This window comes from Microtus ochrogaster, chromosome 21 (assembly GCF_000317375.1).
Source record: "Microtus ochrogaster isolate Prairie Vole_2 chromosome 21, MicOch1.0, whole genome shotgun sequence".
Lineage (NCBI taxonomy): Eukaryota > Metazoa > Chordata > Mammalia > Rodentia > Cricetidae > Microtus > Microtus ochrogaster.
Window position 1 is genome coordinate 32,462,385 of NC_022022.1, and position 14,107 is coordinate 32,476,491.

The 14,107-nt window shown below is 41.8% G+C and overlaps 1 protein-coding gene across 1 annotated transcript; it reads left to right on the top strand.

Moving 5' to 3' along the window:
* Positions 1-659: 659 nt before the first annotated feature.
* On the top strand, positions 660-12,199 carry LOC101979402 (alcohol dehydrogenase 1-like). Its single transcript, XM_005357345.1, has 9 exons — positions 660-747; positions 2,850-2,951; positions 3,496-3,634; positions 5,533-5,617; positions 5,746-5,965; positions 7,804-8,064; positions 10,148-10,283; positions 11,492-11,630; positions 12,049-12,199. The coding sequence occupies exons 1-9, from the start codon at positions 730-732 to the stop codon at positions 12,071-12,073; spliced, it is 1,125 nt and encodes a 374-aa protein (XP_005357402.1). The 5' UTR covers positions 660-729; the 3' UTR covers positions 12,074-12,199.
* Positions 12,200-14,107: the final 1,908 nt, after the last annotated feature.

Here is a 14,107-nt window from a genome sequence, read left to right on the forward strand (position 1 = left end):
TCACCCTTATCTTACAGAGAAGGAGACCACGGCAAAGAGCAAGGAGATATGCCCAAGTTCTCTCAGGAAAAGGCATAGGGCATGTTGTAGGCACTGTCTCCTGACAGAAGTGAAGTCTGTCTCTTACTCATGGCTGTCACCCCCTGGACCAGCTCCATGCTTGCCTCAGGTCCTTGCTCAATGCTGACGAGTAGTGTGTGCTGCAGAGATACCAGGGGTCTCAGCACCTTGCTGTGGCTGAGGGTACCTCTCTGCTTTGAAGAGGACTGGACACCAACCCTTCCTCCCCTGAAGCTCTGTCTGTCCACCCCATCTGCCCCGCTTTGTCCGCTGTCCTCCTTACTATGCTTCATGTAGACTTTAAGTTACTGCTTTCCCTAGCAAAGGAAAGCAGACTTCTAACCTGTCTGAGAAAGGGGAAAGTGCAGCTGAGACAGGGGAAGAGTGAACCGAGAGAGGGGAGAGAGATGCAAAAGGAAGTGTGGAGCCTAACGAAAGCAGAATGTCCCCAACATCACATCCCCAGAACAAAGTTTCCTAGACAGGACAGTGCCTCCCCTTAACTTGCAGTGAGAATAAACTAATGGGTGTGTCAATAAAGGCCAGATCACGTGTGGCATCAGCTGACACTCCAGCTAACAATATGTGTGCAACCTTGGCCCAGTGCACTGCAAGAGGGAAGAGTCTAAGGGACCCATCAATCTCCTGCCAGCAGCGAGGACAGACAGCATGAGCACAGCCGGAAAAGTAAGAAAAAGATCTTGCTGTTGGGAATATACTCTCACTAACTTGCTAAAAGATGCTGACTTCTAACTCAGAAATGACGTGCACTGAAGGCAGTGTGTGATGTGTGCTATAGCACAGGGTGTGCACCGCACGACTGTGCAGCCCGGCTGCTGCTAAATACCTTTAACAAGAGCGCACAGACTCTAGATCTGGGGCAGTCCTCACTTCCTCACTAACTCTGCAGCACAGGGAATTCATTCAGAGCAACTGTGACTACCTTGTAAACAGAAAGCTTTAAAGAGATCTTCTGCAGAGAAGTCTGTGTTTATATCAAGATTCCTTAGTGGGCTGTTCTTTGCAATCACAGCTTTCTTATGAAAAGAGAAAAGCCTGACAGGAGTTTCTTATGAGTAATTGGACTCAGGAACTTAGTAGAATTGTCCCGTTAAAATTTGCTAAAATTTCTGACAAGCGATAGATTGATATCAACACTTTAGGATCATCCACGGTAAGATTACATTCCCATGCATGCCGGGATTTGGGAGGGTCCATTGCTGCACAATTCATAAAATCTCTAGAAGCTCTATAGAACTATCTCTTCTCTCTTTAAAAAAAATAAAATCCACATCTTACATACAATTAATTCTGAGAAAAACTGAATCACTTGCTAACACTGAGAATACCTAATAATACACATATATAGTACTGAGATTTCCAAAAAATCACCTTCCTTGTTCAGCCTCTGTATGGTACTGAGAAACGCAAGCAGTCCTTCAGCATAAATAACTGATTTGTGCTATCCAATTGCCTAATTATAACGCCTGTGTTTCCGTTGGCACAGGGGATGTTTTAGGAGTGGGTCAAAGGTCCAATAGCTCACAGTGAGAACAGGGGGTTGAACTTCTGCATCCACAGTGTGGCACGACTCGGTATAGAAAAGATTGGGTGGAGAATCAGCACAGAAGGCGCAGTTGCCAGTAGTTTTGTTCCAATTCACTTTATTTTCTATCACTCCTGGTCATGTTTAGGATGGCATATCACATTTCAAGGAAAAGTAGTTAGAATAAAGAATGACTGAAAAAGTTAAAAGAAAGACTGAATTCATGCAGCATAAATGGAAACCCAGTCCTATCAACCAAACAAGAATCGAGGGACTAGGGAATCCAGGCTCTTAGGTGCAGGGTCAGTAACAGGGCTATGGTAATCATAGGCTTGAGTTTATACTGCATATAACAGGAAAATAACAATGTAGCCAGGTATGATAGACCATCCCTGAAATCTCAATGCTAGAAAGCCCAAGACAGAAAGGTTCCTAGTTCAAGGGCAGCCTGGGAAGCTCATTAGAATATTGTCTCAGAAATCCAAAGCCTGGGAGTTCTCTGTTACAGAGTACTTACCTAGAATGCACAAAATAGCACTTCAAAATATATTGATAATTATAATTTAAAATAAACCTATATCCAATGTAAGTGGAGGCTGTTGGTTCGTTTCCTGGATGCCCAGACCTGAATAGCCACACAGAAACTTTATTGATAATAACACTATTCCTAAATAGCTCTTATATCTTAAATTATCCATTTCTATTAACCTATGTATTATTAGAAATGACTGCAGTAGTCTGTGGGTACCGGTGGGGTTCCATTGGCAGTCTTTCTCATTCGACAGCTACATGGCATCTCCCTGACTCTGCCTACTCTCTCTATATATATATCTCTTCCAGCCTGGCTATATTCTGCCCTGTCATAGGGCAAGGCAACTTCTTTATTAACCAATGGTAATAGAGCATACTCACAGCATATAGAAGATAATCCCACATCAATCCCATGATTTCAGTCAAACAACCTCTTTCAGAACAGTACCAGTGACTATCAGGAAACAAAAGGGTACAAGCATGGCCTGAAAGAGTACACATACACCAATTCATACCCGATGTGTGACCTTTCTTTTCCTGACCTACTATGGTGTCACACGTTTCTCAGGGTGTTTTGACTCCTTGTAAAAGAGAAGCGTCCATTTCTATATAACAATGGGTGGCAGACCTGTGGACAGACCCTGTGCATAGGAAATAGAAAGACACAATTGTGATGATCTCCATGGAGCTGCAGTAACCCTTCATCTTCCAGGTGATCAAGTGCAAAGCAGCTGTACTATGGGAGACCAAGAAGCCCTTCTCCATCGAGGACATAGAAGTCGCACCCCCCAAGGCCCATGAAGTCCGCATTAAGGTAAAGTCCCTTTCTACCGTCTGAAATATTAGGTTTGAAAAACTCAGAAAATACCACATATAAATGTCCAACTGTCCATTAACATCCCGTTTCATATGCTCGCCATGACAATGAATGAGCCTGTTGCTGAGCTTAGCTGTTGACTTCAGCCGCTGAAAGTTCAAAGTTTAACATAATCCCCGAAAATTTTTTTATGTTTATGAGTTTGTAAAGTGCTAAAATCCTGAGTCCAAAAGCAATTAATATTAGGTTATTAGGTAATTTCTTGGTGCTCATTGTTTAGCTCTAACTCCATAACAATGTATATATTTTGTATGTTGTATAAACTACATTTTTTAGGGTCCCTTAATTCACAGGATGATCCTTGATGCTTAAGCTTTTTAACTGGGAAAAGATAGAAAAGCATGGGAAAAATCTTGGACCTAAATCGAATCAGAAGCAATAGGGAATGTTAGCAGGCTTCTCAGAAGCACCATTCAGATTAGGTGTACTAAACCTTCTCAATTGCTATCACGGCTCAACAAACTCTATCTCTAATCTGTAGATGGTGGCCACCTCGGTCTGCCGTACAGACGAACACGTGGTTGCCGGAAGCCTGAGTACACCACTTCCTGCAGTTCTAGGCCACGAGGGAGCTGGCATTGTGGAGAGCGTCGGAGAAGGGGTGACTTCTGTCAAACCAGGTACAGAATTCTTTACCATCAGGGCTTGTGCTTTCTCTCTGATTGATCCAAACACATCCATCCCAAAAGAGGAGCCCAGGCAGTAGGAGACTTGAAATCTGGCACAAGGTCACAGGGTTTCCACCTCTTCCTCCCTGCATACCTCTGTCCTGGGCATCCAATCATGTCTTTTCTCTTTCAACATCTATTTATCATCTACTAGGTGTCAGGTGCTCTGTGAGAGTCTCCACTGTGACCTTCAGAGTTCATCGTCTGCTAACTTCCACTTCAACGTCCCTGAGCACCAGGGACTTTTCAGGATCCAAACAAACCTACAAATGGGGCAAAGGCAAGACCTGCAGGTCCAGGTTCTGAGTGCCTAGATGTAGGGAAGCTGCTCTGTGCTGAGTTCAGAGACCCGACTGCTCGCCTGGCTTCAGGATGCCTCTCCTGTAGGATGCCGTAGGTTTAACCGCATTGCATCCACATGATGGTTTTCTCTTCTCCTTTATGTTCCTCCTTCTTCTATATAGAAACATAATACAATATAAGAGGAGACCACAGAGGGAAAAATGTAGCCAAAGTTCTGCAAACACAAACACCATTGTATTATCTCTAGTTGGGCTGAAGGTGGTAGTCTGCACATTGCTTTTTACTTTATTCATGTTTTTATTTTAACTTTGTTTATATTTGGATGTAAACGTTGATTAAAAATATATTTTCTGTGGTGTCATCACACATTCATTTTATCTGTGAAGCATAGTGATCCGGTCATTGATTTGTACAATAACATAGGTAGCACATGTGATTTAAAAACAAAATTATTTTCATCTCCAAAAAGATCACTTTAGCCAGAAGAGTCAGACATTTCTTGCATTCCAAATAACCAGAAAATAAGAAAAGAACTCGTTTGACTGGAGTTAAGTATTGGTGTTTCCTTTAATTAGGAAAAAGGCTAACAGTAAAACAGTACCTTTACTTCTCAGGATGCTTTGTCTATAGCAGGAAAAAAAAAGATAGTTCACAAACAATTATCTAAAAAAAAATTCACCTTTTATTTCTCAGGGGAAATCTCTAACTCATTATCAAGGACTGAGATGTCCAGAGCAAGTCGTCCCTTCTCTGTCACATTTCAGTCTGTGTCCTCAAAAATAGCGAAGATTATTCTTAAAGCTTTTGTTTCATAATAAGAGAAGCATAATCACTTTGAAAAACCAAAACCTGGGTGATGGAGAAAGGACTCGGTGGGTGAGGTCATCCCCTTAGTCAGTTGACAGACACCTGTAACTCCAGCTGCTCGGGATCCAGCGCCCTCTGCTGGCCTTCAAGGGCACACACAGACAGACACACACACAAGCGCATACACACATGGATCCTTGGACATGCACATAAAAACAGGACAAATCTTTTTCAGTAAAAAACTAGCTATCAAAATTCTCATTTGAATTTTATCTTATGATCAAGCTTAGTTTGTCTTCTTTTTATTATGAAATGTTTCCTATATTGGGTTTGGTCTTATTTTAGTTTCATTTTAACTATTATAACAAATTCAGAATTGTCCAACATCTCATGGGAATTTAGTAACTCATGGCAACTAAAGTATATATTTATACTTAGCAGTGAGTATATCTAAGGGTTGGCTAGGCCTAATACGTGGAAAGCACCCAAGAGCAAATGAGGCACACAGTGAAAGTTAGTCGCTCATCAGTAGATGTAGCTGTTTTACATTTCCTTTTTGTTTCAGGAAACTTCTGGCACATAGCAACCTGGATGAAGAGCAATGCCCATGCATGACGTTGTGCAGTTGGGCTCTATTTCTTAGAAACCTTTCAAGGACACATATCTCTACATGTAGTTTTCATGTTCCTGCCTTGTTATTCTTGGGTCGACATTTAAGCATTTTCTTGTTCCCCTTCCAGGTGATAAAGTCATCCCGCTCTTTTCTCCCCAATGTGGAAATTGCAGGATCTGCAAGCACCCGGAGGGCAACTTATGTGTAACAAGGTAGGTTTCTTATTTCGTCTTGTACAATTAAGTTACACACTGTTTTCTTATTGTCTTCTTGAACAATTAGGTTGCACACTGGTTTTCTTCTGTCTCATGTCCTTTGTTTGCTGTGTTTCACTGGCCAGTTTGGCAAACCCTCGGGGGACTATGTCAGATGGCACCACCAGGTTCACATGCAAGGGGAAGTCAATCCACAACTTCATCAGCACCAGCACCTTCTCCCAGTACACTGTGGTAGATGAGATGGCAGTGGCTAAAATCGATGCAGCTTCACCCCTGGACAAAGTCTGCCTCATCGGCTGCGGGTTCTCAACTGGCTATGGCTCTGCTGTCAAAGTCGCCAAGGTAAGATGGACAGTGGCCCATGGTCCAAGCTACGTATGTATTGTTGGGAAAGAAATTGCTCACAGGCATCAGAGAGTGTTTTTGTAGAAAAGATAAGTCTGTCCAACTCCAGCAAGAATTCCCTCCACACACTCAAAGAAAAGCTCTATAATAATATGCATCCTGTTCTGCCAATTTCCCAATGGTAACTGGCCTCTCATAGAAATTGTTTGAAACTTATGTAGATCCGCAGCTGTAACACTTTGCAATTGCTGTTGTCTGCAAAGCTCTGTTATGTCCCAGTCCCAAGATACACTTGAGCAATAAAACATGTTTTAAAGAGTCAGAAACTGGAACACTTGGCCATTTGGGACAAATGGAAGATTTTAAAGTGGAGATGTCATCACTGTTATCTCTAAAGTAAGCCAAAGTGGGGAGATCTGCACGGCACAAATGCTGTCACCAGTGTTTTTAAAAAGACCTGCACTGCTACTGAGATCCAACCTGCCTGAGTGGTGGAAATTTCCTGAAAAGAAAACCAAGGCTTAGTGATGAACCAGGACTTAACGGCACTGGACCAGGGCGGCCCCTCTGAGCTGCCTGATGTTCTTTGAAAGAGCATCACGATGAACGTGACCTTTGATAACGGCCAGATGCAGGCTGAGGTTGTCTCCTTTCGTTATGGGGATTAAGAACAAAGTTTATCAGCCACATTATCCCAGAAAATTTAAACCTCGGTTGTGTTAGAGGTCTATCTTTCCTACAGTTTCTGTCTCTTAGTGTGTGCACATCGCATGAGAGACTGCTCCTTTAGCTAACCTCAACTGTGTGTGATCTAGTATAGCCTAAGCAAGTTTGTTAGTAGATCCTTTAGAACCTCAGTCTATGACTCTAGGATTCTCCCACATCATCTTCATAGGTTGATGGTGCTGATTAAAATATTAATAGGAATAAAATATCCAAAAGGATTTTTGAACACTGAAGAAAATTCACCTTTATTATAGATGAAATTGATGTTCTTACTGAGTTAAGAGAAAGTAAATACATTTGTTCAATAATTACATTCTATATGTATTTCATTAGCTTCAACCCTAAATGCAGTTACTCCTTGTGCAGTTGCTCATCTGTTTCAACAGGAGAACTGAGTGAGTCTCGCAAGCCATGGGTACTTGTGGTCAAGGATTTCAGTCATTGTTATTAAAATACAGACCAATTTAAGGCAGGCTTAAAGTCTCACAAAGACAACATTGGTCTCTTGCTGTATTTTCTTAAAGTTTCCTATCCACTTTCCTGTTAAGCCAGGGATGACTTGTCAATGCTTCCCAGAAGACTTTTGCTCCAGTAACCCTGGTTGTGACTACTGAATGATACTGAACCAAGGAATTAATGATGGAAGGATGGTTTGACTACCCTGCAGTCTCTTGGAGGAACCATGATCATTTGTTTCACTTACACAAATTGATTTTGTGTATGTGTAAGATGTCATTGTGTAGCCCTTGAAGGTGTAAGTCATTTCTATGTCAAGTTCAATGATCATCAGTACAGCTGGTCTCACTAAGGTTTCCCATTGAATTAGAATGGGGTTCTGCATGCAGAGATTCCAATTAACTGGTAGAGGCTGTTACTGGATCCTGAGATGAACAAAAAATGATAACTCCCCAGATATATCTAATATAGAACAAATTTTGAGAACCACTGTTGTACCCCTTTGGGCAGCTATAGCCTGAAGAAGTTTTGGAAGCAGGTGGAATGACATCTGAGAGGCCATGACAGAGGACAAAGCAAGGTGCCTTGTGCAGCATGGAGCACTGCCTAGCAATCACTCTTTGGTCCATCTTTTGCATTTTCTGCAAACATAGGTGACCCCAGGCTCCACCTGTGCTGTGTTTGGCCTTGGAGGTGTCGGTCTGTCTGTCATCATTGGCTGTAAAACAGCTGGAGCAGCCAGGATCATCGCTGTGGACATCAACAAAGACAAGTTTGCGAAGGCCAAAGAATTGGGTGCCACTGAGTGCATCAATCCTTTGGACTACAGCAAACCCATCCATGAAGTACTCCAGGAAATGACCGATGGAGGAGTGGACTTCTCCTTTGAAGTAATCGGTCGCCTTGACACCATGGTAGGTGCTGTGGCATGCCTTGAGATCTGTCCTTCTGCCATCCATAATGTGCTCCAGACAGAAGAATAGAAATCTCATGCAGAAAGCTATTTTTGAGTAGTAATTTTCCATCTCCTGTTTCTACTCATATTGATTAATTCGGTGTTCTGACAAACCTTTCGATTTGTAAGTTCTACAAATTTGTCTGAAGTAATAATCCCCCATTAATACAGGAAAGCTTTTCAGAGAGTTTTTTGTTTGTTTGTTTGTTTTGGATTTTTTTGTAAAAAATCAATTCATCAAGGGAATTAAAAACAAACTCTGGACCTAAATAGACAAATAGACTTTTTTCCACATTCTTAATATTATACAATATTTGATATTAACTATTCTGAAAAGCATTTTCAAGTCTCATCATGTGGCCAAAAGGAATAATGAGTAATATGAGGCCAAGTATTATTTCATTAGCATCAAACATGTAGAGGAGTGGCTGCTTTAATGGATCACCATGTTTTCATCTCAGAGACGGCACTGTACCAGGCAACAAAAACACCCAGATCTACATGTTGGAGTAAATACTTTTCAAAATAAAATTCATAGATTATGTCGTTGCCCCTAAATTTAGGAGATACAAATATTGGTTCTCTGTGTCTCTCTCCCTCCCACCACTCTCGCACACAAGGACTTGAATCTACTGGACTCTGCCCCTTCTATCTTCTCTTCCAATAACCAAACAAACAAACAAACAAACAAAAAACAGAGCCGGACGATGGTGGCGCACGCCTTAAATCCCAGCACTCGGGAGGCAGAGGCAGGCAGATCTCTGTGAGTTCGAGACCAGCCTGGTCTACAAGAGCTATTGCCAGGACAGGCTCCAAAACCACAGAGAAACCCTGTCTCGAAACCCCACCCCCCCCCAAAAAAAACAGAAAAGAAAAGAGATGCACATTTTTGTAGGGCTATTTATGATCTACATGACATAGTGCATGTAAAATACTTAGCACGGAGCCAGCTGCCATGGGGTAAGCACTCAATTAAATCAGCTGGCGATAATGATAAGAAAGACTATTGCCAAGCTTACAGTGCTTAAACTTTTGAAATGAATATTATCCATATAGTTGCAAACACCATACATTACTAAGTATGTAACTTCTTCAGTACATATCAGCCACCCTAAAACCTCTGGAGTTCTAGAGAAGCATCCCCAGAGATGTAAAGAATCACCATTACTGAGGTCCTCCAGAAAGCCTTGGCAGAGTTGGAAATAGAGAATGGGAATGGTGCCCTGAGATGGACATTCTTCTCAGCCTCGAACTGAGACAAGATGTCAAGAGAAGCTAGCGTCTCCTCTGTGGATGGGGAGTCCTTCAACGCTCAGGGTTCTGGCTTTCCTATGGTCATCCTCCTCTGTGATTTCCTAGACAGTCTCCCTGTTTGCTCATCTGAGCCTAGGTTGACAGTGGATTTGAAGATCTAAATGTCTGATACTCATGTGTTCTGAGGACATTTGGTTTTCTAAATGTCATATTTCAAAATCAAAATACCAGGCAACATGCATATTTGAGGATTAAATACCATCTTTTACTACAGAATTTTAAATAAAAGAATTGAAAGTGAAAATTCCTGGATGTCTACAGATAACAGAATAATGTAAAACCAATGCACACACTGGATTCACAGCCACTGAACACTTGCCCATTCTTGATCTAAGCCCCACAGTAGGGACGTGTTATAAAGGGAGGTGGACAAATAGATAAGAGACAACTTCTGATGATGTCATCATTACATCTTCACCATCTAAGTTCTGTCTTAGAGTGCAAACTTCAAAACTGTGGTTAATGGACAATGACAGTGAGTGAACCTACGCATAGGAAGCCTGAGAGTCACGTGATGAGGAAACAATGTTCTCCTTGGAGGACCCAGACTGCACGGGCTCCCAATGGGACTAGATTCTTTATTAGTTGATAAGGAAGACTTGAATATAAATTCATTCATTCACTCCTTTTCCCAAAAAATTTCTCTGTACATATCTTCATATGATATGAAACTGTATATCATGAGTAGACCATGAGAATATCCACTTTAAGTATTATTTATATTCCAGATGTCTTCCCTGTTAAGCAGCCATGCATCGTGTGGTGTAAGTGTTATTGTTGGGACGCCTCCTAATTCCCAAAGCATCTCTATGAACCCCTTGCTACTGCTGCTGGGACGTACGTGGAAAGGAGCAATATTTGGCGGTATGTATTCATAGCTGAGGATCAAGTTCTGTATGTGTTCTTGTGTGTCAAGGTGGACATGTGCGTGTGTGTGGAGTCAGAGAACATTTGATGTAGCTACAGGAGCAATCAGCCTTGCTCATTGCCTCTGGGGTCTCAGTGGCCTGCAGCTCATGGTCAGGCTAGACTTCCTACCCAGCCAATCCCAGGAATCTTCCAATTTCCTCTCTGCAGACCTGGAGTTACAGGCTCCCCCAGCTCTGAAACCACTGTTAAATGTTACTGGGTTTGTTTATTTGTTTTCTTTTTTCTTCTGGAGATCAACACAGCAGCCATGACAACCTCTCCCCCTACCTGCACTTCTACCCTTAAAAGAAACAGTCCAGACAGGATGCCATTGAATAGAATCCTTAGAAACTGTGACAGGGATGCTCAAGTGTTGCTCTCCACAGGTAGTGGCTTTTGGTGGGGTGGTGGTAAGGAACGACTCAGTTTTCTCTAAGAAGCTGGCCACTGGGAGTTTGGCCATGCTCCAGTGAGAACATAGGAAACATGAATTGGACTGGTATTTTTTTTTCTTGAGAGGTCACAGGATTACAGGGTGACTGGGAAAAATGAGAAGTGAGTATGATCAGGGGCATTGTGTGAAATTCACAGATAATCAATAAAAATCCAATGTCAGGAAAAAACTAAAAGAATTTAATTACCTTAACCATCTCCCAAGCTTTGAGGATCTAATTCGTAACTTTTTTCAGAATTTCTTCCTTTTTGAAACAGAAAAGTTCTGAGAAGGCAGCATGAAAACCATGATCTCTCTACAGCAAGAACTGATACAGGAATTCACAAGATAGGCTGCTGTGCTCCCCATAAACAAGCCAGGGCTTTCCTGACTCCTTCTACTTGGGTCTCTGTAAGGCTCAAAAATGCCTTACAGGTTGGAGAGAGCCCAAGGCAGTCATGTTTGCCTACACTCCCTTCCTTTGGCTATACACATCTGCACTGATTTCTATAGGAAAGATCTACTAAGCTGCCGTCATCAGCCAGGGATCCTGACATCAGGTGGCATGTTATAAGACATTAATGCCATGCAAAGGGTTTTTGAGTCCCGCGTCTGCCGCTCAGGTGGCAGCATGGGCACTGTTAGGAACTTGGTTTCTTTGGAAGATCTCTTGTCTAATTCTCCTGCCTGCCCCCTGGCTGCATCTCACGGTGCTGCTCTCTCCTTTCAGGCTTTAAGAGTAAAGATTCTGTCCCCAAGCTTGTGGCTGATTTCATGGCTAAAAAGTTTCCATTGGAGCAGTTAATTACCCATGTTTTACCTTTTGAGAAAATCAATGAAGCGTTTGAGCTGCTTCACTCTGGAAAGAGGTGAGAGCTTTAAGATTCTTTGTATGGGGTGGGTGGGGGAAAGAGATTATTTTTACGGTAGGGGAAATGGTCAACAGAAATGAAGAAGAAATGGAATAAGAGCAAAAATGGGACTTCTGTGACCGTTCAGACTCTGCACGCACATGTATGACCCAGGGAATGTTATAAGGCTAAGCCTCAGTTTTCACAGTCTTTAAAATGGACAACCTATGATAATGGACCTCATAGTGCTGCTGCTTAGGATGAAGTTTAAATGAGACAATGCCTAAAAAGCTTCTACAAAGTGTATGGCAAATAGCCAGCATGAAATGTCTGTTATGGATGGTTTTCACTGAGACTCATAACACATGCTTTATTTACCCTCTGGGCACTCTGAGTTCTGGGAATGTGAACCAACATCTTATATCTCATATTTCAGTATCCGGACTGTGCTGACGTTCTGAGACCATACTGATGTCTTCCTACTCCTGACCCCTGCACCCCACTGAATCACGACATTAGCCACATACAGCACTAATGTTGTTCCTTAGAGACATTGCCAATAAAGTAATCATGTAAGCTTTCTGCGAGACACTGAATTTTCTTTTTTTTTAAAAAAAAAGAATGTGATTTTAATAGGAAACACTAAAATAGTTCTGCATGTAAGTATAATGTATATATATTCATACATAATTGAAATTTAGAAGCACAGTGTTGAATGAAAGGCAATCAAAACTCCATTTTACATGAAAAAACAATCATTCTAATGGCAAGAGATTTGAGCACTTAGGATTTAAAGGAAGGATCATATTTCTGCAGACATTATTATTGAAAAATATCAGGCTTCTGCATTTTAACACTTGAGAAACTGAATGTGTGCTACCAAGATAGAGAAATAAAGAAACAAAGATCTTAGCATCAATCTTTAAATACCTAATGGTTTGTAAATGTGTGTGTGAGAGAGAGAGAGAGACAGAGAGACAGAGAGAGACAGAGAGAGAGACAGAGAGAGAGAGAGGGAGCTACAGAGGCAGAAACAGAGAGATGAGAGGCAGAGACAGAGAGAGAGAGGCAGCGAGAGACAGAGAGAGAAGTGGGAAAGCAGGATATGCAGGGATTGGACCCTACGATTGCAGTCCTAACCCAGGAAAGGACAGAAAGTGGAGAATTGGTGCATCTCTCCCTCCAATGACCTCAGTTAACCTCACAGAAAGGATAGTCATTCTCCAACAAGTTCAGTGCATGGCCAGACTGGCTTCATGTATAATTTCTGACATAATTATTTGAGGCCAATTTCAGATATGTTACTTTATGACTATCAGGATGTAACTACCAAAAGATACAGAACCTTAAAAACATAACCCCAAGACTAACATCAATCCTAAAAGAGATTCTATCTAATGCAATCAAATACTAATTTGTCATTTCAATTTCCTCAGTTGCTATGGAGTTTTATTTTTTTTTTATGTCACGTATTACAATGGACTATAGTGTCTCCTGGGACTGTGGTCTAACACATTTTTTCCTCTCCCTTGCCCTGTAAGGAAATTGAGATCTGAATTGTTTCAACAATAGGATTATAGTATTTCTGAGGACTGGGTGTTGTTTGCTTGCTTCTTAGATAAGTTTCTCTAATTGTTCCTTTTTTTAGCCAAGAATTTTATGGAAGCTAGTTCAAAGATTAAGACAGCAAAGTAATCAAATTCAGGATGCCCATAGCCAAAAGCAAGAACCAGACATGGATATAATTAACTCTAATAAAAGGCAAAATACAATATGCTTTCAGAGTGTTCCACAGGGTTTGCTGTTGTATCAGTATTAATGGAGTGATACAGCTTCAACTTCTCCACAACCGTGACACGGTGTGGAGAGGGCAGCCCGGGGACACTTTCACCAAATACCAGAACTCTGGAGCATAATTTAATAGGTAATCTCAAGGATTCCTTCTAGCTCTAAATCTCTGCGTGAACATGAGCTGTATGGTATAATTCATGATGGCCTTTGTAAGCTCACAGACTTCCCTTAAAGGTATACTTGAGCAAAGCTAGGGAATGTTAAGGAGAAAAAGTCACTAGTGGTAGCTTTCCAGCTAACACGAAGCGTTTCTACTTTGCCAACAACTCTACAAAGTAGCCTTAGACTAGGCAATGCATCAACATGCTTCAATTCCTCTTTCAAAAAACAAAGCAAAACACCTGCTAGCAACAGAAACCATCTATTTGGAGAAAGGTTTCAAGAGGCACAGAACAGCCCAATGCTTGGGTAGGACGATTTTAGTAAATCTGCAGTATGCTTATTTATGCGTGGATACTTTATCTTCAGAATTTTTTTATTTATTAAAGATTTCCGTCTCTTCCCCGCCACCGCCTCCCAGTTCCCTTCCCCTCCCCCAATCAAGTCCCCCTCCCTCCTCAGCCTGAAGAGCAATCAGGGTTCCCTGCCCTGTGGGAAGTCCAAGGAACCCCCACCTCGATCCAGGTCTAGTAAGGTGAGCATCC

Bases quoted from the DNA above. Each gene is read 5' to 3' on its own strand.
- LOC101979402 (XM_005357345.1), top strand. The intron at 5,966-7,803 runs GTAAGATGGACA...CTGCAAACATAG, and splicing joins CTGCTGTCAAAGTCGCCAAG to GTGACCCCAGGCTCCACCTG. The intron at 10,284-11,491 runs GTATGTATTCAT...CTCTCCTTTCAG, and splicing joins GAAAGGAGCAATATTTGGCG to GCTTTAAGAGTAAAGATTCT.